This window comes from Protopterus annectens, chromosome 2.part0 (genome assembly GCF_019279795.1).
Source record: "Protopterus annectens isolate FY-2018-M chromosome 2.part0, PAN1.0, whole genome shotgun sequence".
NCBI classification, from domain to species: domain Eukaryota; kingdom Metazoa; phylum Chordata; order Ceratodontiformes; family Protopteridae; genus Protopterus; species Protopterus annectens.
The window spans coordinates 1,155,002,468-1,155,026,796 of NC_056728.1; the positions used below are offsets into that span (position 1 = coordinate 1,155,002,468).

The 24,329-nt window shown below is 43.8% G+C and overlaps 1 protein-coding gene across 1 annotated transcript in view; it reads left to right on the forward strand.

Annotated features, from left to right (window-relative positions):
- The window catches only part of COPS4 (COP9 signalosome subunit 4), a 687,025-nt gene that overhangs the window by 639,308 nt on the left and 23,388 nt on the right, over positions 1–24,329 (forward strand). Inside the window, exon 7 of the mRNA XM_044060383.1 lies at positions 23,233–23,317. Coding sequence (XP_043916318.1) covers positions 23,233–23,317 — 85 coding nt within the window. The remainder of the gene's footprint in view (positions 1–23,232; positions 23,318–24,329) is intronic.

Sequence of the window (24,329 nt, forward strand, 5' to 3'; positions counted from 1 at the left end):
CCGGCTGTGTGCTACACGAGCTAAATGAGGAATTAAACCCGCACATAAGGCAGCTGTTTAATCTCAGCCTTACCACAGGATACGTGCCCAAGGAGTGGCGTCGGCAACTGTGGTCCCACTCCACAAAGGCGCGCTCACGGACCCTGGTAATTACGCCCCATAAGCTTAACAAGTCTAGTCTGCAAAGCTATGGAGAGGATCATAATGGAGCTCATAAACAAAGATATAGGGACTTGCAGACATTGGACCCGACCCAGTTAGGCTTTGTCAAGGGAAGATCATGCCTTTTGAACTTGGTCGACTTCTTCAAAACAGTCACCAAGGCCATTGATGAGGAAAGGCAGTCCATACAGCCTACCTTGACCTTGCAAAGGCTTTCGACACAATACCCCAGTCGGGTATTGTAGAAAACTTACCAGCTTAAATGTAAACCCACACGTCACAAGATGGGTTGCAAACTGGCTTAAGGACAGAACCCACAGGGTTAGAGTTGCTGGCGCTGTGTCAGACTCCAAGCCGGTCACAAGTGGTGTCCCACAGGGCTCGGTCCTTGGCCCCTATTGTTTGGCATGTACTTCTCAGAAGTACAGGCCAACATGGGAGGACTTTGGCTGACAAAGTTTGCAGGCGACTGCAAACTGGGCCATAGTGGAAAGTGCATCGGAACACGGATACCCTTCAGAAGGGACTCACGGAAACAGATAGCTGGTGCCAGAGCCATGGCCTGAAGTTAAACGCCAAAAATGTATAGTCATACCCTTCGGGAAAAACAAGGTAACCCCAAGCTACCATATAGGTGGCAATCCACTAAGCACAGAAGAGGTTATCAGGGACCTGGGGACCCAGGTTGACAGTGGCCTTTCTTTTGACACTCACATTGCTAAAGTGGTTAGAAAGACCTTCTACATTGCCCACCTGATCATGAAGGATTCACATCCAGATCTAGTGAGGTCATTGTTCCCTGTACTCTTCACTTATCAGACCAATGATCGAGTACAATGCCCCATTCGGGATGTATCTCACCCGACATCTGCAGCAATTGGAGAGACCCCAAAGTTCCTCACCAAAAGGATAAAGGGACTCCAAAATCTGTCATATGCTGCCAGATTGAAGAAACTCCAGCTCTATTCAGTCGCATACCGTCTGCTCAGAGGTGACATGTGCCTGACATACAAGGCCATGTCCAACCCGGAATTAATGGACATGCTCCACCTCAAAAATCCAAATCCACCAAAACCACTAGAGCAAGCGACTTAAACCTTAGCACGGATATAAATAGGGCGTGCTGGAGGGATAGATTTATCACTCAGAGACTCCCTATGCTGTGGAATAAAATCCCGGTCCATGTGAGGCAGAGCACCTCGCTGACTCTGTTCAAGAGAAATCTAGACCTGTGGATGGGAGATCGTAGGTTTACCCCGGGAATCATATCTGTGTCACTGCTGGACAGAGGCACAACAAACTAATGGGCACAGTATTTTTTCATATAAGGGGTGGCGTAAGCCACAAAAATTTGGGCTAGGCTTATAAATGCCTTAGGGCAGATAGCCTAGTATAAACCTATGAACCTATGTACCTAAGAATGTAGGCGAGATAGGATCACATAACATCTTTTAGTTATGTACTCACCATAACTTTAGATGTTTGGGATCCATCTTGTCTACATTCCTAATAACCCACCCTCCTTCCCCCTTCCTTGGAGATCAGAGGATATCAGAAGGTTCGAATCCTGTTGTTTCATCTTGAAACATCTAACAATGTTATATAAACAAGTTGTGCATGTGTGCATGAATGCGGACAAACAAGATCTGGGGGATTAGTGGTGGTGCATCCTGGGATAAGAAATAGCTCAGCCAATAAGAGGCCTCGCTCTATAGCATAGCGTGCAGAGGAGCCGAGGGATCGGCTCCGAGCCCATCAGTACAGAATGTAGGCGAGATGGATCCCAAACATCTAAAGTTATGGTGAGTACATAACTAAAAGATGTTATGTGATCCTATCTCGCCTACATTCTGACTGATGGGTTCGGAGCCGACCCTCGGCTCCGACTCACGCTATGCCAAAGAACGAAGTCTCTTATTGGCTGAGCTTACTATATCCCAGGATGCACCACTACCAGTCCCCCAGATCTCGTTTGCCGCTAACAAGCAAAGACGTGGTCTCGAGCTTGGCTGAGCTAAGTAGTGTTTTTTCACTTACTTTCCTGTCAGGGATTTCCTAAAATTTCAACAAAAAGCTGTTTTAACAGCTATCTCGTGTTTTTGTGTATGAGTGAATATTTTTTGTAAAATATTTGTGTGGTGATTGCGTATTTTCTGACTAGAGGTCCCCTTTGAGTTGAAGGGCCTTCCTCTGTCAGTCAGTTGTCATTCAAGTCCCGTTTTATTTTAGGGGTTCTTGGATCCTTTTAGTTATTTTTCTATTGTGACAGTCTTTGGTTAAAAAAAAAAAAAAAAAGAAATTTTTCTGTGATAGTGTGTTTTGTTTTTGCTTGTTCACTAAATTGGTTGCCATAATGTCACAGGCTCGTAGGCCTTCAGGTTTTAAGAAGTGCACTAAGTGCAGTTTCAAAATGTCAATAACAGATGACCATTCTCTCTGTGTGTACTGTTTGGGCACCAAACATTTGCAGGAGTCCTGTAGCGTGTGCCACGCGTTTTCCTCGAGGGTCCTCCAAGAGAGGAAAAACAAACTTATTTTAAAAGGCCTTATTAAACCCTCATTTGAAGAGGCATTAGCTTCCCCTCCTTCTCCTGCAAAGAAGAAAAGGGCGTCTGCTCCGACCAGCCCGTCGGAACCGACCGCCAAAAGACATAGGCAGGCTTCTCCTTCGGCTCCACGGACTTCGGAGCCGAGGGCGGAACGGTCTGCCTCGATGTCTCCAGCCTCGACTCCTCTGGGTTCGGAGCCGACGGCTGGGGCCTCGAGAGGCGGGTCACCTTCATCGGCTCCACTGATCTTGGAGCCGATGAAGGTTGTCCGCTCAGACTTTTCCTCCTCGGCACCGATGGAAATTGGTTTGGACACTCCTTCGGCGCCGATAATTATCGAGTCGATTCGGAGCCGGTCCCCTAGTCCCTTGGAGCCGTTGGAGAGGCCTACTCGGACCCGTTCGGTCTCTTCCAGGTCATCAAGGATGTCAGATTCGGACATAGACAGGGTACTCCAAAGACTTTTCCAGTCCCCAGTCTTTCAGAAATTAGTTTCGGCTCTGACCCAATTGGCTTCGGAGCCGATAGCCCATTCCATTGCCATTCCTCCTCCGACCGCTTCGGCTCCGTCGGAGCAGGTGCTGATGGAGCCAGTGGAGATCCTAGGGTCGGCTCCGACCCTTACTCCAACCCCAGCCTTCGGGTCGGAGTTTAGCACACGGACTTCTTCGGCCGGGCCCGGGGGTGACGTTTCGGGACCAATGCAGTCGGTTCCAAGCCTCCCTCTCGGTGCTTCGGCCGCGGGACTTCCGTCTGCTATCATGGCTCCGGCGACTGGACCCTCTCAGGATTCTGGGGGTCCGGCCTTCAGAGCTATGAGGAGTGCCTTGGCCAAATCTTCTTTGGCCATCTCTACAGCTTTACCGGCACCTTCCGTGGGCATGGAGACTGGGTCTTTGGCAGTTCCCTTGTCTCTAGGCAGCGGAGCCCCGGGGCCTGAGGTTACCCCCACTGGGGGTTCCCCTCCTCCTGAGGGTCTTTCGGAGTTGTCTTCGTAGGAGCCCCCAAGGAAGAGATCGTGCAAGAGGAAGCACGTAGACTCCCCCAATGAGTCTCTTACATTGGACACTGATCTTGATGATGTGGAGGGGTCCCCAAAGTCGTCCTCTGATGATGTCTCATTTGCAGACATTCTAGAGATCCTCAAGCAACGAGGCGGCTGGAATTCCAAACCCCCCTCCGCTGATGAGTCGGTGTTCCTCAAGGCCTTCGGGGCTCAGCCCTCCGCCTCCTGGGTGTCTCCGCCCTTCGACGAGCTCCTAGATTTGGTTTGTCGGAGGGCGTGGGAACATCCAGATACTGTGGAACCAGTACCTTCTCGCCCTAACAAATTTTTGTCTGCCCCACCCGAGAAGGAGTTCTTAACGAAAGGCGTGGCTGTAGATGCCATGGTGGTGGCATCTGCTACCCAGCAGGACGTGGCAGAGGCTTCAACGTCCGTCCATTCTCCTAATAAGGAGTCTAGGAGCATGGACCGGTACGGGAAGCGCACCCTGAGTTCAGCGGCCTTTACTCTGAGGTCCCTGAATTATTTGGCACATTTCACCAGACTACAGAGGGATCTGATCAAGGAGCTCTCAGACTCCCTCTCAGGTAACCTACCTGAGCAGCTAGCCCAGTCGGTTGGCTCTCAGTTGGCTACCCTTACCTCGATTTCTAACTCGTCCATGAGGCTCATTTCATATGCAGTCGAAGGGGCGGGCAGAGTGGCAGGCACAGGCGTGGCTCTACAAAGACAAGCCTGGCTCTGTTTGTGTCATTTCGCGGAGGCCTTCAAGTCTTCCTTTGCCGACGCTCCCTTTGATGGGTCCTCTTTGTTTGGACCCAAGGTAAAAGACACTCTTACCCACTGTGAGCAGGAGGGAAAGACTTTATCTGCCGTAGGAGCACGATTTTCCACTCCCTTTCGGCCTTATCCCAAGGCTAAAAGAGGAGGGAAGATGTGGTTCCGCAAATCACAGAAATTCTTTCCTCAACAGCAGGAAGATTCCCCTTCCAGAGGCAGAGGAGGGGGAAAATTTTCTGGGAGACGCCATCCCAGAGGTGGCAGAGGCCCCCGCAACACTGGAGACCGCGAGTCCTTTCGTGGCTCTTCAGCCTCCCACACTCCGAGGGATTGCCCGGCTGTGCTGCTCCGGAGCCAGTCGGGTGCCGTTTTTCCAAGCACCTAAAAGCCGAGAGTCTATTACTCAGGACAGCCGGGTGCTTCGGATTATTGCCGGAGGTTACACCATTCCCTTCACACGCCCACCCCCACCGTCCAAAAAAATCCCGGACCCACCACCCAGTCAAAGGGAAATTGCAGCCGTAGAAGCTTCAAAGCTGCTAGAAAAAGGAGTCATCCAACCGGTCCCCACAGACCAGATCGGATCCGAAAATTACTCAAGGTTCTTTTTAGTGCCAAAAAAGACAGGGGACCTGAGACCCATTTTGGATCTCAGCAAACTAAACCGGTCCGTCATGAAGTCCAAATTCTGAATGGTCACTTTACAATCCATTCTCCCATTGTTGGAGAAAGATGTTTGGATGTGCTCCATAGATCTCAAGGACGCCTATTATCACATACCGATACATCAGGCGTCCAGGAGGTATCTGCGCTTCAGCCTGGGAGACGGTCATTTCCAATTTTGTGCACTGCCCTTTGGTCTCACCACAGCCCCCAGGGTGTTCACCAAGTGTTTGGCAGTAGTGACTGCTCACCTGAGGAGTCTCGGATTCCAAGTGTTTCCCTATCTGGACGACTGGCTCCTAACTGCCACCACCAGGCATCTACTACTAGAGAACCTACAAGCCACCATCTCCCTGGGTGCTTCCCTGGGAATTACATTCAACTGGTCAAAGTCTGTCTTGCTGCCTTCTCAGCGCATAAGATTCATAGGAGCAGAGATAGACTCAAAATTAATGCGAATCTTCCTTCCTACCGAAAGGATACAAACATTACAAGATCAAGTCCGAGCCCTGCTTCTAAGATCCAAAGCCCCAACCAGGATGGTCCTGCAACTTTTAGGTTCAATGTCTGCCACGGTTCTCTTAGTTCCTCTGGCAAGGTTGCACATGAGGATTCTCCAGTGGCTATTATCGACACAATGGTCTTTTCAGGATCTCCCCCTCAATCATCACATACTGATTACAGAAACGTGCAAACGGGACCTCCGCTGGTGGCTTCTGCCATCCAATCTGAATCAGGGAAGACCCTTTGTTATACCCCCTCCGGTGGCCACCTTGACAACGGATGCCTCCCAGACGGGGTGGGGGGGGCATTGTCTGGGCAGGTCAGTTCAGGGTTCTTGGCTTCCAAGCGAAACATTTCTCCATATCAATGTGTTGGAAATGAGGGCTGTACTTCTGTCCCTACAAGCCCTCCACAAGTTTCTCCCTCAAGGCATTATCGCCATCCACACAGACAACATGTTGGTGGTCTGGTATCTAAACAAACAGGGAGGGACCAGATCTTACCCCCTTTGCAGAGAGGCCATGAGGGTGTGGGAATGGGCAGTGGCTACCAAGCGCTTCCTGGTAGCGACCCACATTCCAGGCAAATCCAATGTATTAGCAGACAGACTGAGCAGGACTATTCTCTCCTCACGAGTGGTCTCTGAACGAAACAGTAGCAGCTCAGATTTTCAAAAGATGGGGGATTCCGTGCTGCGACCTGTTTGCAACACCACGAAACACGAAGTGCAAAAGGTTCTTTTCCTTGACCCCGTGTCAAGGGGAGACAGCTACGGATGCTCTAGTCCAACCTTGGCCAACAGGACTGCTTTATGCTTTCCCTCCGATTCCACTCCTCCCCAAAGTCATCCAGAAAGCTTCCCAATTGGGGTCCACAATGATTCTAATTGCTCCGTACTGGCCTCGTCAGGTATGGTTCCCCTACCTACAGAAATATACCCTGGACGGGCCTTGGTTCTTGGATCTAATTCCGGACCTTCTGGTTCATCAGTCGGGACAACAGCACCAGTCCCTTCACACTTTGAAATTAACAGCTTGGCTCCTCCTCTTCCGACTATAGTCAGAAATCACACCTTGGACCCGGAAGTTATTCACATTTTATCTTCAGCCCACAAACCCACCACTAAGAAATTGTATCACAGTAAGTGGAAGAGGTTTGCTATCTGGGCTCAACTCAGAGGCTTAGACCCTATTACTGCCCTGATACCAGAGGTCTTGAAATTTTTAACATCCTTGTTTAATCAAGGATCTTCAGTCTCTACTATTAAAGTCCAACTAGCAGCTATCTCCAAATTTCACGATTCCATAGACCCACCGTTGATGAGCAGCAGATTATGTAAAACTTTCATGAAAGATGCTGTGCTTTTAAGACCCCCAGTTTTCCATCCTGCGCCTCCGTGGGATCTTGATTTGGTACTTCGTGCCTTAACATCTTCCCCCTTTGAACCGGCTGCTACATGTGATTTGAAATATCTGTCTTGGAAAACTGCCTTCTTAATTGCAATTACCTCTGCAAGAAGAGTTTCAGAACTTCAAGCCCTATCTATCAAACCACCGTACTTGATTTTTCACAAGGATAGAGTATCACTTAGGCCTAATCCATCTTTTGTCCCAAAAGTTTGTTCCAATCTCTGTCTCCAACAGTCTTTAGAGCTACCAGTTTTCTTTCCAAAATTTTCAAACAAAGCGGAATACACCTTCCATACATTGGATGTTCACAGGCAATTGCGCTTCTATCTAGATAGGACTCAACAAATTCGAAAAACAGATCAATTGTTTGTGTCCTTTTCAGATAATAAACTGGGTAAAACCATCACTAAAGCTACTATTGCCAAATGGATCAGAGATTGCATAACTCAGGCTTATTCCACTTCAAATAAACAACTTACAACTTCTGTCAAAGCTCACTCTACTAGAGCTATGGCTACCTCTATTGCATTCCATTCCAAGCTCGCTATTTCTGAGATTTGTGCTGCGGCTACTTGGTCCAACCCGCACACTTTCATTTCCCACTATAAATTGGATGTGGCATCTAAAGGGCGAGCATCATTTGGTTCCACGGTACTCAGGAGTGTTTTCCAGTGAGCCACCCAGGATTTAGGTGCTAGGGCGCTGTCCCATCAGTCAGAATGTAGGCGAGATAGGATCACATAACATCTTTTAGTTATGTACTCACCATAACTTCAGATGTTTGGGATCCATCTCTACATTCCTAATACCCACCCTCCTTCCCCTGCCTTGGAGATCAGAAGAGATTGAACGGTTTGAGTTCTACTGTTTTATCTTGTATCATCTGTCAATGTTATATAAGCAGTGCATGCGTGTGTGCATGTATGCGGACAAACTAGATCTGGGGGACTGGTAGTGGTGCATCCTGGGATATAGTAAGCTCAGCCAATAAGAGACTTTGTTCTTTGGCATAAGCGTGCCGAGTCGGAGCCGAGGGTCGGCTCCGAACCCATCAGTCAGAATGTAGGCGAGATGGATCCCAAACATCTGAAGTTATGGTGAGTACATAACTAAAAGTTTTCCTTACTTGGATTTGGGTCACTGTTAGGTGGGACTGATATATGCATGCACTAGTTCATTTGCTCTGTGCAACTCTTCATTAGCGGGCCGCTTCCCTCCCCTCTTGCCATCATGCCCACACCACCTCAGGTGTGGTCACATCCACATAACTAGAAAGCAATTTAAATAGGCTCACTTAGATGTATACTATTCAAAATTAGCAATGATGCTTTGACATGGGCTTGCAGTACTAAGGTTTCTGTAGCTGTTATCTTTATACATTAATACCAGTACATCAGTTTTCAAGGAAAAAAAAAAAATCACAAAGTGTGTAATGCTAAGTTCATTAAGACTTTAAATCTTCATTGAGACTGCAGCCTGGTGAACTTATTGAAAACAGTCTCAATTTATGTACTGCAAAGATTTTTACTCACCACTTGTTTACATAAAACCCAGTAAATAAATAATGTAGTCATACGAAGTTACAGATCTGTATCTTAGAAGACATCCAACTACAGCTAGGGCCAGAGCACCTTAAAAATATTCATAGTGCCCCAAACTGCATAAAAAGTGGAACAAAAGGCAACCCCTTTTGATTGTGTGCTTAAATACTAAAATATTAAATTAACGTACGCTCACAAACAGAATCTTGGCTTTCAAGCATTAGCCTTAATATATAAATTATGAAGTCTTGGCTTAAGGAAGACTCTTGGATTCCTGCATCTGTTTCTGCTCAACACATTTCCTTTGACAACAGAGCAGGCACTTGACAGGGAAAGTGGGGTTCTTCTGCTGGTATACAGAAATGCCAATCCATCACCAGTTGTCACATTTAGAAATAATTCAAACTTTGAGGTAGACCCTAACTGGTGTCATACAAACAGAATATGAGGACAAGCTGAATTTTTTTTTTTTTTTTTTTTGGAAACTGTTTACATTCCTCACCCCTAAGGCAAGATAATGCATTTTTCTGAAAACATTCCCCGGTAGTAAAGGAAACTGTGCAACAAATATTCCTATTTGTTAAACACAATAAAATGATTTTTCTGGGCAACTAGTCTTTTTTACAGCAGTCACTTAAAACATAAAATCAACATAGTACTAATGATTTCAGCTTAACAAGAGTAATAATGAAACCAGTTAGACAAAAAGACAAAACCAGTAACCTGGTCTTGGTCTTAGACATTTTAATAACCAATATTCCAGAACATGTGTAGTAAATTAAATTCTTTGTAATTTCATTCAGTAATCATAACGCTTTCAACACTGTTTCTTAAAACACCTTGTATTTCTCTAAGGACCATTACAGAAAATTCTAAAAATATGCTAATTGGTGTACTGGAGACTGTTGATCGATCAACTGTATATAGCGCCACTGACTCCCTCTGCAGCACTTGATAACATTTATTCCCCTTCTAGAGTGAGATGTAGAGGCCAAATAGCACCCTGACTTATACCTTAGTTGTGTCATAAAATAGAGAGACAGTGCAAGCAGAATTGAAAAAAAGACATGAGTAATAAACTTGCTAATTGTCAAGCACTAAAAAGAACAGGAATATAAAAGATAAGGTTGTCTATTGCAGATATTTGCAAACCACAAAATTGGGTAACTAAATTATTAAGAAGCCAGCATCACCAAAACTTTTCCATGAAGTCAGTACCTGTAATCAAGTCCAGATACCTTTAATGCCATAAGATGTGACATTGTAACCCCCCCTCCCCCCAGATATACCATATAGGATATTCACAAATAACCAAACTAGCCACTTCTACCAGGCCCTTACATCAGGTAATCAGAAGCCCTCCTCTTTTTGTTAACGTTAAGGCCTTTTCCAAAAAGTAAGTGAAAACAAATACTTGACAATATCATGACAAGTTAGTCTTAACCATCAAATAATATATCCAAAGTTACTTAGTGGGCATTGCGATACTGAGCAGATCAGTTATTGAAGTCTTCAACCTTTCACTTGCAACATGTCTTACCTCATTCTTTTAAGCCTTTAAGCCTGCAGTGATCCAACCATTTTCATAACTACCCTTTCCAAAAAATGTCCCCAGTTACAGGCCAATAGCTATTCTAGACCCCTTAGCAAAAATACTCAAAGCAATTAATTTTTGAATGTATACAGAAGTACATTGTGCCAAATAACTTGGCTTTTGGCCAAAATGTAGCACCATTACTGTCCTTTATTACCTAACTTGTAAAGTCCACACAAAGAGCAGGGGCTACTCAGAGGGTCCAAATTGCTTGCTCTGAAAATGGCCTTTGAGTCAGTAGGACTTGCTTGGCTGCTATATAAATTGCAATAATGTTTTTATTTTCATATGGGATATGTAACTGGTTCAAAGTTTACTTGGCTAATAGGTCATTCTTTGTCACATCAGTAGTCAGACAGCTGTTTGGCACACTAAACACTGTAGAACCACAAGGCTGTCTGTTGGGATTTTATTATTCTCTCTTTTCATTAATGGTCTAACCTAGAAATTTTCTTTCTGTAAAGTGCATTTATTATGTTGATATTATCGCAAAAGCCGGTCTGTCCTTAAGAGATTAATACCTCACTGCAAAACAACTTTTTGGAACTGTTTACTTGGCAATAAGCTATACTTAAATAGTCATCAGTTATGCTTTTAGGGATCGCTCAAATGCTTTCAGAAGCTACCCCAGTCTGTATTATAGAACTTGTCATCAATTACTATATTCAAGATTAAATATAGACCAAAGTCTTTCCTTCTAAACAGATTTAGAAATACATTCACAAAAAGTTCTCAAGCAGCTAAAATAGCATGCCCAGTGTCTCATCTGTTAAAGGAGAGGCAAGCCCTAGCCACCACTTATCCTTGTACTTAAATTAGAATATATATTTCCTACTTCAGTCTGGACAAAATGTCATACTTTATATTAAAAACAGCATACAAAATTCTGAGATTTATACATATTAGGTAGTGTCGCCTCACAGTAAGACGCTGTCCGGTTCGATTCTCAGCTAGAGCGTCTTCTGCGTGAAGACATGTGACAAAAAATGGTTCTCAAGTCGACAACTAGTTCTCAACCCCAACAAAACAAAACTACTTACTTTCTCACCCACTAACAAGACTCTTCCCCCCACCTTCTCTATTACATCCTCCAATGGAATCACTATATCACCAGAAGCTCACACAAAGCTATTAGGTGTTACCATTGATAACTCCCTTAAATTTGACACCCATTTCAATCTTACCATCAAAACCGTCAATAAAAAGCTTGGCTCTCTCTATAAAGTAAAACACTTTCTCACTCCTCATGCTAAAATTACAATTGCCAGCACACACCTACTATCAACTCTTTTCTATGCCTCCCCTCTTTACAAACCTAAACAAGACAACCCTTAACAAACTTGCTTCTTGTTACAATCACATAGCTAGATTTGCCACAAATTCCACCTTTAGAACGCACCACTGCACTAACTTGAAGCAACTAGGGTGGTTAGAGTTTTCCAGCCAACTCCATTTCAACCAACTCAAAATGGCTCACCAGATATTGTATCACCCAGAGAAAACACCAGCTCTGAAAAGCATCATTCACCCCTATATTAACCTGCAATCTTTACGCTCCTCCAATAAGATCTTAGCTCAAACTACCAAAGCCAATAATTCTGCTGGGGATTCTCTATTCTCAAACTTTGTAGGTAAAATGTGGAACTCCCTACCGACCATGCTCACCTCAGAACCCTCACTCCTACAATTCAAAAAAAAGCTTAAACCCCATCTCATTACTCTCTGGCAATGTCCCTGTTCCAAACCTGATTAACCACTATCATTTACCCTTCTCTTACCTCACTATCCTTAACCGCTTTTTAACAAGGCGCCTCGCCTTTGTAACTGACCTATGTTTTTTTTTTATATGCTGCTGTTGTTTTTTTTTTCCCAAGATGTGATGTATCTTTATATTGTATTTAGAACTCAACTATCTTCCTTTTTTTGCATTAACAATGTTCATATGTCTGTTATGTTCTTGGAGCTTTTCTCCCCGGGCCTCCGCTGAAAATGGACATGTATCCAGTCGGATTCTCCCGGTTAACAAATGTAAAATAAATAAAAATAAATAAAAGACATGCGCGAATGGGCGTACCTTCGTTGAAAGTTGTGTGTCAGGGCTGGTAACTCTGCACGTAAAAATCAACTACCAATCATTACCGGACCGGAGTTCTGCTGTGGCGACCCCAAGCCGGGAAAAGCCAAAAGACACAACAAGTGCAAATAGTGAGCACCAGTACACAAGCCTAGAGGTGATCAGATGGTTGTCAGCCACTGCTAGATGCTCCACCTCCTCTTTAAACATTCTTATCTTTGTATATGATAATTACTGCCCACCACTTAGGATTAAACTGCTAAATAAACAGACCATACTCCTTCAGAAACCCTACACAGAGCCCCTTTCATGTTGGTGTGCTGTAAAAAAAATCTTTTCTCTAATTGTGCCAGGCCAGCTGTATGGAATCCCTTTCTAGCAAGCTAGTGATTGTAAATGATATAAATTAAGAAAAAAGATAAAACAGTATCTGATACAAGAGAATGAGAATGACTGCTTCACTAAGCCAGGATAAGAAATGGCATTACTTCAGTTTATAACCTTTCCAAGGACTCTTATTTATCTTTTAGTTTAGTGCAGGGGTCTCAAATTCAAATCACCACTGGTGCTGTAAGAGGGCTAGCAAACTCAGACAAGAGCCACAATCTCCAAGATAAAAAATGCAGTCAGTGCTGCTGGAAAAGTAGTGTAGTTGCTTCCTTCATCTGCAGTTATGCTGATTTGAGGGCCCAGGCTGTGTACTACATGAACTACAAAATGAACTGGCACCTCACCCAAGTGTCATGTTTAATCATAGCCTCACCTCAGGCTTCATGCCCACTGAGTGGTGCACAGCTACACTTATCCCACTCCACAAGGGGGGATCCACATTGGATCCCGGGAACTACCACCCCATCAGTCTGATGAGCCTGATCTGCAAGGCCATGGAACGTATCATCATGGAACTTATAAACAAAGACATTGGTAACCTTCAAACACTGGACCCCACCCAGTTTGGGTTTGTGAAGGGCCAATCTTGTCTCCTGAACCTGATTGACTTCTTTGAATAAGTCTCCAGAGCTGTGGACGAGGGTAAGGTGGTCCACACAGCCTATCTGGACCTCGCCAAGGCTTTTGACACTATCCTCCACTCTGGAATCAGATAAATTTACTAAGCTGGGCATAAATTCCTACGTCACTCAATGGGTTGCCAACTGGCTTACTGGCAGAACCCACACTGTAAAAGTAGCTGACTCCAAATCCAGCTCCAGAAAAGTGGAATATCTCAGGGTTCAGTCCTGGGACCACTCTTGTTTGGCATTTACTTCTCTGAAGTACAGGCCAATACTAAGGGACTCTGGCTAGCAAAGTTTGCAAATGACTGCAAATTGGGAGCCATTATTGAATCTCCAAATGAAATCCTTCTATGTGGCACACCTCATCACTAAGGGCTTTTCATCCAGAAAAAAGGAGGTCATTGTCCCACTGTACTCATCCCTCATTAGACCCATTATAGAATACAACACCCCATTTGGTATGTACCTCTCAAGACACCTGCAACAACTGGAAAGGCCACAGAAACACCTCATTAAAAGAATCACAGGCCTAAAGCAGATGCTCTATGCTGACCACCTTAAACTCCAGCTGTACTCTGTCGCATATCGTCTACTCAGAGCTGATCTCTGCTTAACATACAAGGCCATGTCAAACCCAGAGCTGTTGGACATGCTACACTTAAAGAAATCCCAATCCCTCAGAGCCACACGCTCCAGGGATTTAAACCTCGTCATCACAATAAACAAAACATGCTGGGGGGATAGGTTCCTGACCCAGAAACTCCCCAGACTCTGGAATAGACTGTCCATACATGTCAAGCAGAGCGCCTCTTTGGCCCTCTTCAAAAGGAACCTTGATGATTGGATGGGAGAAAGGAAATTCACCCTGAGGATCATGTCAGTTGCCCTGCTAGACAGGGGTCCAGGGAAGTAAATAGTGTGGGAAGAAATAGCCAGGGAATTGTTATGGCTAGGCTTGTATAGTCCCTAGGGCCAATAGCCTAGTACCAACCTATGAGGGTTGTGAGTTGGAGACAGCTGGTCTAGTGTGTGCCTAAGGAAGCTGTTTGTCTTATAACTGATATTTATCAAGTGAAAAGTGTTAGCTATACACCACATAGCAAAGATGTGTTAGGTTGAATTTTTAAGGTCCATTGTAAAGTAATGCACAGCATTATTATCCTGAAAGTACGGAAACAGTCTTCAAAACAATTTACAAAAATTTATAAAAAGTTTATGTACAATATGTTCTACCTACACGGATATATTTCTTATTTTTTTCAGAATGTGTGTTGCTCTTCATATATGTTTGAATTATCTGTAGTTGCCATGGATAATGTACTAATGCTTTTCACTTCTGTAAAATGTTGTGATTGTAGTCTGCATAGATGGCCCAGGCTATGCCTGAAAAGAGTTCTCGGACTAGTGTACCGACCTTAGAGTAAGTGGAAATAATTTAAATTAACAAAATATCAAAACATATTTATTTTATCTCCATTATTTTAACTTTCACCTCTGTTTGGACAGTCCTTAGCCTGTTGATAGGTACTTTGATATGCAGCATATTTGGATCGTCTCACATACTTTTCTAATGATACTGTATCTGGTAGTGGTGGTCTCACTGAGCTGCTTTGTCCATCATGCTGGCTACTTCATTTCTGCTTTGCAAAATATGCAGTATCCTAATGTATGTCAATGCCTATGTAGTACATAATGCATTTTTTCTGAAAATGCTGTGGAGAAATATTTTCACTGAGGCAAAAGAAAGCTCAGTACATTCTGTTAATGTTAATTATTTATCCTTTGTTTAATCATGTGTCATCCAGCAAATTAAAAATAAGTACTGCTTAGCGCAGTGTTATAGTTCCGCATCTGACTGTATCTTTGTTTAAACCTGGTATGTAATCTGCTATAGAAACTGCACTGCCTCTGAAAATCCTATTGAAACTAGAGCAAGCCTAAAGTCTAATTTTTATCCTTTCTCAAGGACATGGCATCAAGTCTGGTTATTCAAGTGGGGATATCATGATCTGTATTCAGAACCTCTGCTGAAATCTTCATTGCAGTTCTCTCTCCCAGTAAGAGATTGTACAATTTCAAGTGCTCACTTTCAGTTTTCTAGCTCAGTAAGCAGAGTGCTAAATGATGGCCTATTTTTTCAGGTTTCATAAGGCTTCTCTTCAAACACAGGTTTCTTTATTTGGAAATTGTGATGCCCCACTTCTGGGCCAGTAATCACAGAGCCTGAATCCTCACCACTGACACCAGTGAAGGGCACTCACTTGGAACAAAGATAGATACACACAGTATTTCCAGATGTAGCTCTCTGCATCAAGCACACTTTCCCTTGAAAGCATACAGGGAACACACTCAGTATGGGGGGCTGGGTTTCCCTCTTTCTTTCTCCAAGGCCCCCAGTAAGACTCCCCACTGGCACAGCTGTAGAGTTGAGTCCTTGGCGGAATGTCCAAGCTAAGTCCTCCACCACTCTCTCACACACGCACACACGCACACACACACACACACACACACACACACACACACACACACACACACACACACACACATTCTTTCTTTGAGGTTTGATTTTCACACGCATGCACACACACCTGGGAAATACTGGCACCGATTTACTAGCTATGCCCCTCTGTCCAGACTATAAGGTAGTTACTGCCACTGGACACTCCAAAGCCAGCTACTCTGAGGTTCTTACAAGGGTACAGAATTAAACTGAGTGAAATTAATATTAATACAAATGGTAGTGTTTTGACCAGTGCAGTAAGGCTTTCAGGACTGGCCACAGTGTCACCAAATAAATATAAATACTGTCAAAGTTTAAAATATGCTCTAAGGGACCAGCCACATCGAAAAGTTTAAATATATTTAATAACAGATAATAAAAGAACATGAATATACTAAATTTCCGATCTGAAGTAGTTGACTTAGTTTGGTCTTCAACCTGTGGGTTATGGATCCGTATCGAATCCGACACAGCCACATATCCAGCATCTGATCCGAGCTCCAAGCTCCTCCCTTTAACCCCGTCTCCTTCCTCCCTTCAGATAGTTTGCTGCTCAACATATAACATACAGCCAACCCAACAAGACCTTATCACTACTGACAGCCCAAAATTCCTGAGCCAAAGCATAACAAGGGAAGTTCATCTTCCATATACATGGCCAGGACAGTAGTGACCACGTCGGGGGAAGGAGGGGGGGATCCTTGAAGACAAATGAAGTACAATTACTCAGATGGAACGTTATGGTGAGTACATAACTTCTTTATCTGAAGTAGTTGACTTCATTTGGTCTTCAACCTGTGGGATAGAGTCCCCAGCTACTAACGCCTGAGTGGCCCTCATGGAAGGATATTCTGGAGCATGGCAGAAAAAAAGAATGCCATGTTACTGGATACGATGTCCAATTATTAATGTGAAATGAAGGTATGAGATGAGGCCCAAGTAGCTGCAGAACAGATATCATCCAGCAACACCCTGGAACAAAAAGCCACAGAATTAGCCACAGATCTGTTAGAATGTGCTTTTACCTGACCTGGAGGGGAAATTCCCTTAACAGAATACGCTCGAGTAATACATGGAAAATCCAACAAGCAATCATCACCTTAGAAATTGGTTTCCCTAGAAGGGATTTCAGTAAGAAACTAACAACTGATCAGACTTGTGAAAAGTTTTTGTCCTGTGCAAGTAGAATTGTAATTGCCTGTGCACATCCAACATATGTAATTTATAGTCACCTCTATTCTGAAAATTAGGAAAAAAGACTGGAAGATTGATAGTCTGATTAATATCGGCTTCTGACGCTACTTTGGGAAGAAAGGACGAGTTAGTACACAAAGAATCCTTTTGAAAAATCATATAAGGAACTGTGATGGATAGTATTTGAAGTTCTGATACTCTCCTGGCAAAAGTGATGGCAACCAAAAAGGCAGTCTTCCAAGACAGATACTGCAAATCTACTGAAGCTGCAGGTTTGAAAGGAGGGGAAACTAAAGCTTGAAGCACTAATGTAAGGTTCCACGGTGGAGTAGGATCCTTTACTGGAGGTCTTAGAAGAAAGGCACCTTTAAGGAAGGTCTTGCAAAGTTTAGAAGAGGCTAATGAAGTCATGTTTTCCCCCACATGAAATCTGAAAATTGCAGCCTGTTAAATTTTGACAATGGAAGAACTGGCATCTTACTGAAAAATCCCCACCAAAACCTCTAATACTGCAGACACAGGAGCAGTAAAAGGATCCAGTGCCAGCTGCGAAGCCCATATGGAAAACCATTTCCACTTGCTGTGGTATATCCTACTGACGGAAGACTTGTGAGCCACCACCAAAGTGGTTTTAACAAGAGATGATAAACCAGGAGTCCTAATAATCAGGGGAACTAGAGCAGCCGAGCAGCGAGTTTCAGACTGTCCAGGTCTGGATGAGGAATCCATGAGGGATGAAAAATAAGATCCAGAATCGGATCCAACATCCATGGTGGAACTACTAGATGAGACCATAGAGAGGGAAACCAGACTTGGTGAGGCCAGAGTGGGACGATGAGGATCACAGTGCCCCCCAGCCTGTGAGCTTTCTGAAGAAACTTGGGGGCAGCGGAGGATAAGCATAAAGAAGACTGGGAGGCCAATCATGAATCAGTGCATCTGTGGGGGCCTCCCCCTGAGGGGGGTTAAGAGCAAAGAACTCGCTGCATTTCACGTTAGAAGGAGATGTGACTAGATTGTAGCAAGGATGACCCCACTTTAGAAAGATCTGCTCTGTAACTGAAGGATTCCGAGACCACTCTGAAGGCATCAGGATAGATCTGCTGAGCCTGTCTGCTGGAATGTTCGGCCATCCCAGGATATGCGTTGACACCAGAAACAGCCAGTGGAGATCGCCCATTCCCACACACTCATGGTTTCGCCACAAAGTGGGTAAGATTTGGTTCCTCCTTGTTTGTTGATGTACCAGACCAGCGATATATTGTTTGTCTGAATCACAATCGTCCCTAGAGGAAGATGGGCATTAACGGACTGCAACACAAGAAGAACCGCCCTCATCTCCAGGGTGCTGATATGCAAACTGTTCTCATATGGGGACCACATGCCTTGAGCTGTCCTTCCTGAGAAATGCCCCTCACCCTAGCAGGGAGGTGTCCGTGATCAACATGGTTTTGGGAAAGGACTGAAGAAAGGGACATCCCCTGACTACATCCAGGGAATGAATCCACCACCGAAAAGAGCCCCTGCATACACGGGAGATTCAGACCGGATGACACAATGGTAGAGCTAATCGAGACCATTGAACTGCAAGAGTTCACTGAAAAATCCGCATGTGAAGTCACGCTAAGGGTAGTAGTTTGATCTTGGCCGCCATAAACCTCAACGCCCTCAGTACTGTTTCTGCTGTTGGAACTTGAGCGTGAAAGATGTACAAGATGTGTAACTTCAGACTGTGTACCCAGTCTAGGGTGAGGAAAACTTTCATTTGGATAGTGTCCAACCGAGCCTACTGAAGTCTAGGATCTGAACAGGGGCCAGTAACTATTTGTTGAGATTGATGGTGATGCCCAGTCTTTTCGCTAGTAAGAGGAAATAATCCCTGGCTTGGCAAAGTAGATGCTTGGAAGGGGCAGCAAAGAGCCAATCATCCAGGTAAGGGAAGACCTGAATACCCTGAAGCCTCGGGTGAGCCACTACTACTGCCACCACCTTGGTGATCACCCTGGGGGCTGTGGTGAGACCAAAGGGAAGGGCTCTGAACTGATGATTGGCTACCAGCTGGAAGCGTAGAAACCTCCAAGAGCACCTGTCCATCTTGATATGATAGTACGCGTCCTGGAGGTCGATTGAGCACATCCAGTCATTCGCCTGCAGGTAGGACAGGATGGACTGAAGAGTGACCATCCGGAATTTTGTCTTGGCTACTGACAGGTTCAAGGTGAACAGATCCAGAATGGGTCTTAGGTCCCCTGTTTTCTTTGGCACAAAGAAGAACTTTGAATAAATGCCTGATCTGGATTGGCCTAGGGGGAATGGGCTGAATGGCTCATTTTCTTAGCTGCTTCCTTCCTTCCTTTGCACAGATGGAATGTCTGTGAGGTGATTCGGTGGGAGAGGTGGTTCCATGACTGGGAAGGAATAACCTCCGGATATAATTTGCAACACCCAACGGTCTGTTACAGACTCCCATGCTGCTGGGTGTAGCGATAGGTGACCCCTGGCTGCCTCCAGAGATGAGCAGTCGGGCAGTCCTTCAGGGCTGCTGTGCAGGTCTGTCCGAGAATGGTTCTTGATACCCAAAGTTTATTGGACCTCCTCTGCCTCTAGGACAGTGTCTATCATAACCCCCTCTGCCTCTGGAGGAAGAGGAGTCCCGAGTGTCCTAGGAAAACGCCCAAGATTTCTGGAACCACATCTTCATCCCTCACAGATTCCTAGAAAAGGATCTTTCAGGGGAGGAGAAGTGGATCTCGATGGCAGACTGCGTCTTCCCATCCTTCTCACTCTGGACCAAGGTGTCTCAAACTGACTTCCCAAACAGGTAAGAACCGTCATATGGGGCATTTGCAAATGACTCCTTAAAGGGTTCTGAGAATTAACAAAGCCAGATCCAGGCATGGCGCCTCATAGCAATCCCAGTACCGGCTGCCCTGGTGACTCCCTCCGTGGCATGGGAGAGACGACACATGGACTTACCTACTGCCTTGAGAGTGGCCATCTGAGCGGAGAACATCTTCTTGCCCTCCGCGGACATGGACTCCGGGGTCAACTCAGCGATTTTCTTGACTAATTCTTGCTGCAGCCGAATGACGTGTGCCATATAATTCGGTGCTTTTATGGAAAAAGTTGCTGAAGCATACACCCGCTTCCCTAAATGGTCCATCGTCCTTGACTCTTGGTCAGGAGGATGGACTGTAAGAGCTCTCCTGCACAAGCTCTTTTTTTCGTGACAGCTGCCACAACCATAGCATCTACCGGGGACCCCTTATTCCAACAAGTCCTGTCTGAAGGTGGGCTAAGAAAATAACTGGAACAACAAACTCTCCAAAACGAAAAAAAAAAACAACACAGGCTCTGATCTGGCTAGAATAACTCCATAAACATTTAATGTGAGGTGCTTTTCATCTTCCACCTTTGGAAGACTTCATCGTGTGTGTGTGTGTATGCGATAGGAAAGAGAAAGTGAGTGAATCACTGAATGCATGTGTGTGTGTGTGTGTGTGTGTGTGTGAATGATCGGAGAGAGAAAGTGAGTGAATGCAGGTTTGAAAGGTGAAGTGTGTGTGTGTGTGAGCGATCGGAGAGAGAAAGTGAGTGAATGCAGGTTTGAATTGTGAAGAGTGTGTGTGTGTGTGTGTGTGTGTGAACGATTGGAGAGAGAAAGTGAGTGAATGCAGGTTTGAAAGGTGAAGTGTGTGTGTGTGTGTGTGTGAGCGATCGGAGAGAAAGTGAGTGAATGCAGGTTTGAATTGTGAAGAGTGTGTGTGTGTGTGTGTGTGTGTGTGTGTGTGTGAACGATTGGAGAGAGAAAGTGAGTGAATGCAGGTTTGAAAGGTGAAGTTTGTGTGTGTGTGTGAGCGATCGGAGAGAGAAAGTGAGTGAATGCAGGTTTGAAAGGTGAAGTGTGTGTGTGTGAACGATTGGAGAGAGAAAGTGAGTGAATGCAGGTTTGAAAGGTGAAGTAAGTGTGTGTGTGTGTGTGTGTGTGTGTGTGTGTGTGTGTGTGTGTGTGTGTGTGTGTGTGTGAGCGATCGGAGAGAGAAAGTGAGTGAATGCAGGTTTGAAAGGTGAAGTGTTTGTGTGAACGATTGGAGAGAGAAAGTGAGTGAATGCAGGTTTGAAAGGTGAAGTGTGTGTGTGTGTGTGTGTGTGTGAGCGATCGGAGAGAGAAACTGAATGAATGCAGGTTTGAAAGGTGAAGTGTGTGTGTGTGTGAGCGATCGGAGAGAGAAAGTGAATGAATGCTGCTAGAAAGATTCACCCAGCTTAATTTGCCAGAAGGTTTGATTTTCATCTACAAATGAAAAAAAAAATATTTAGACTTAAGCATGCCTGAAACCGCTTCTTTATTTTTCTGCAGTAGGCAGTGTTCTTTTTTAAAACGCATCTCTTCCAGTTGTATGACTAAATGTATCTATCTTTTTTGACTAGATTTATTATTCTTGCCACGCTATTGGTTCAGCTTACTTAACAATACAACAAGAGACACCATCTTTTCAGTTCCAGTTCATTCTTTTCTTCTACGAAGCACTGTAGCACTCTGCCCTGTGTCACATTAATCACTTCTGGGGAAATCTGGATATGATTTCACACAATAAATAACCCAATCCATCCCTGAATCGGCACACTCTTGTAAAATGTTATCAGGGTCTGCCTTAGGCTGGGATGACTGATTTACTTCTTGCTGGACTTGTGCTTGTTTAACTCAATAAGAGCTGTGATCTTGCTATGGATAGCAAGTTGACTGCTTTATCTATTGCAACTCAAGCTGATCATTTTGTAGATATTCATGTTTTGTTCTGAAATCCTTTCTTCTGCCTCTTGTAATGTCCATGTTGCACTCATTGTTGCCTACAGCCATTAATTAGCATTGGAAATATTCTTACTACTTTTTTTATAGATTTACAATCAGAAGGTTACTCTGACAAGCTTATGATCTACTGGTCTTCAAAAATCAAGCTTCCCAAATCAGTTCGTTAGTATTTTCTACCCTCCAAACAAAAGCACCAAGGTTATTTTTTGAAGTAAGTTAATTATTAAGTTCAGGTATAGTAAAGAGGAAGTTTATTTCAGAATCTTGAAAGGCATTATATACTAATATACTATATATTTTTATATTAATGATATTTATTTGCAGTATTAGCTTCCCTGCTTATTTCATTTATTATTTATTATTTATTATACAAGGAATATAATTTACTAAAGTCAGGAAGGTGTAACAAAGAACACATATATCTTTCTTGTTGTGTGCAAGGGGATAATGATTTGAGAACAGCACAAAGGTAATCTTTATCCACCATTGGCCAGATGCATTTTCTTTGGATGTGGTGTAGATTTCAATGCTATTTTAATGAATGTAGAGAAGTTTTAATGCCAACTCTATTTTCATTGTGAGACAGTTTTGCTTTGTTTAACAGAGATCTATTGGTGTTTGTGCATTGTGCAATAAAGTGTAAAAATAAAATCCAAGTCATTGTAGTAGTGTTTAAAGACTCATTTCGAAGTCAGAGATTTTATTGTAATGCTTTTCATTTTCATTGGAAATTAAAGCACATGTTTTCTCCATATCACAAGATGTGTATTTTTCCCCCAATGAGGTGATGTTTTCAAAGCATGCCATCTATCTGCTCCTGTTCCGGCCCCTTTGTCAAATGTTAGAACTCAATGTGGCCCACGAATCAAAAAGTTTGCCCACCCCTGGAATAGAGTAACAGGTTTAAGTTGGTGAATCCATTTTTTCTACAGAACTTCAAAACTTCAGGGGGCCATTGCTGTTTTATGCAAACTTAGAGATTTGTGTTTGTTTATTATTCCCCAGTATTTTCCAGTTTAGTTACTTTTCTGCTTAGTTGTTTATCTGCAGGATGTGTTATAGTGCTATTTCTGTAAATGCACTGTAATCTTGAACACTTCTCAAAAAAGTTGTAGCAGTCTGGTCATGAAACTGGAGGTGGCACAGTGGTGTATATATTCTTTTCACATTTAGCACTGGATGTTGGATATTTCACATTTAGTACTGGTGGGTCACTTAGCACTGGATGTTGGCTATTTCACATTTAGTACTGGTGGGTCACACAGGATAGGCTGCAGCTGTCTGCTGCATTGCTACTTTTTATCAAAAACAGTTGTTACTGTTAGAAATATGAGCTATAAAGTATTTAGAAATGTTAAATTGTAAATATTGATGTAGAGTAGAGACTTATGAAATCTAGACTGTTTTAATATTTCTGTTTTTTCTAGGCTGAAAAGATAGCTTCTCAAATGATAACCGAGGGACGTATGAATGGATTTATTGACCAGATAGATGGAATAGTTCACTTTGAAAGTAAGCCATTACTTTTTTCCTATTTATTAGTAAGATATTACATACTGTCTGCATATTCTTCATTGTGCTTGTTTTATTGTGCTAGTGAAACAAAAAAATAAATACATTTTCTTGATAGTGTGAGTAGCTATCTCAGGATTCTTTTCTGTTGTTTTCATATTGGCATTGTTAACCAGGGGGGTATACTTGATGTCATTAAAGTTATGCCGGTTGTTCACAATCTGAGGATTAGCTACTTCCACCTGACAGGTCATTGTAGTGGATAAAAGGCTAAATAATTTGACAGTACTTTCTTCCGTAGGGCTTGGCCTCCTTTTACGCACTACCAAATGTGGAAACTTTGTTTACACAACACCCTAACTCCAATTATCTAACTTTCATGGTCACACTGTCTCAGAAGCAATGAAATAAATGCATTTCCCTTCTCCCTGAGTTGGTGTGACATTGTATTTGGTGTATGTGAAGATTGGAGGCACAGCCTTCCCTCCCTCTCCCTCTGCAGATATGCTTCAAAGAGGAGTGCTTTTTTAATTCTTATGTGACTATCAGATTGCGGTGGTGAGAACATATGGTCTGTAAGGCAGGCATGAATAAGTGGCGCTTTGCTTTACCGGAGTACATGTTGCATATAGTTGTTTGAAATTAAAGCAGTGAAGGTCCAGGTATGTAAGCTTTTTAGCTAAATAGAGCTCTACCATACAAGGCAAACACAAGCTGGAGGTGACTGTAAGAGGTTAGGGTTGCATTGCATTAAGGAGGCAGCAGAGGAAGTCTTAGAGACCTGAAGTTCTTCAGGGTAATTTCTGACTCATTGGCAGAATTAGAATATAGCTATGTTAACTGCAGCACAAAACATGAATACTGTACGAAGCTTGAGTGGGCACACGCAACACACTCCAAAAACTAATAGGTACCAGTTAGTATAGATAAAATAAATGCAGCAACCATATATATTCCTTGTTTTTAATAAAAAGCTTTAGTGCTTTCGTACTGTAACCTGGAACTTCATCAG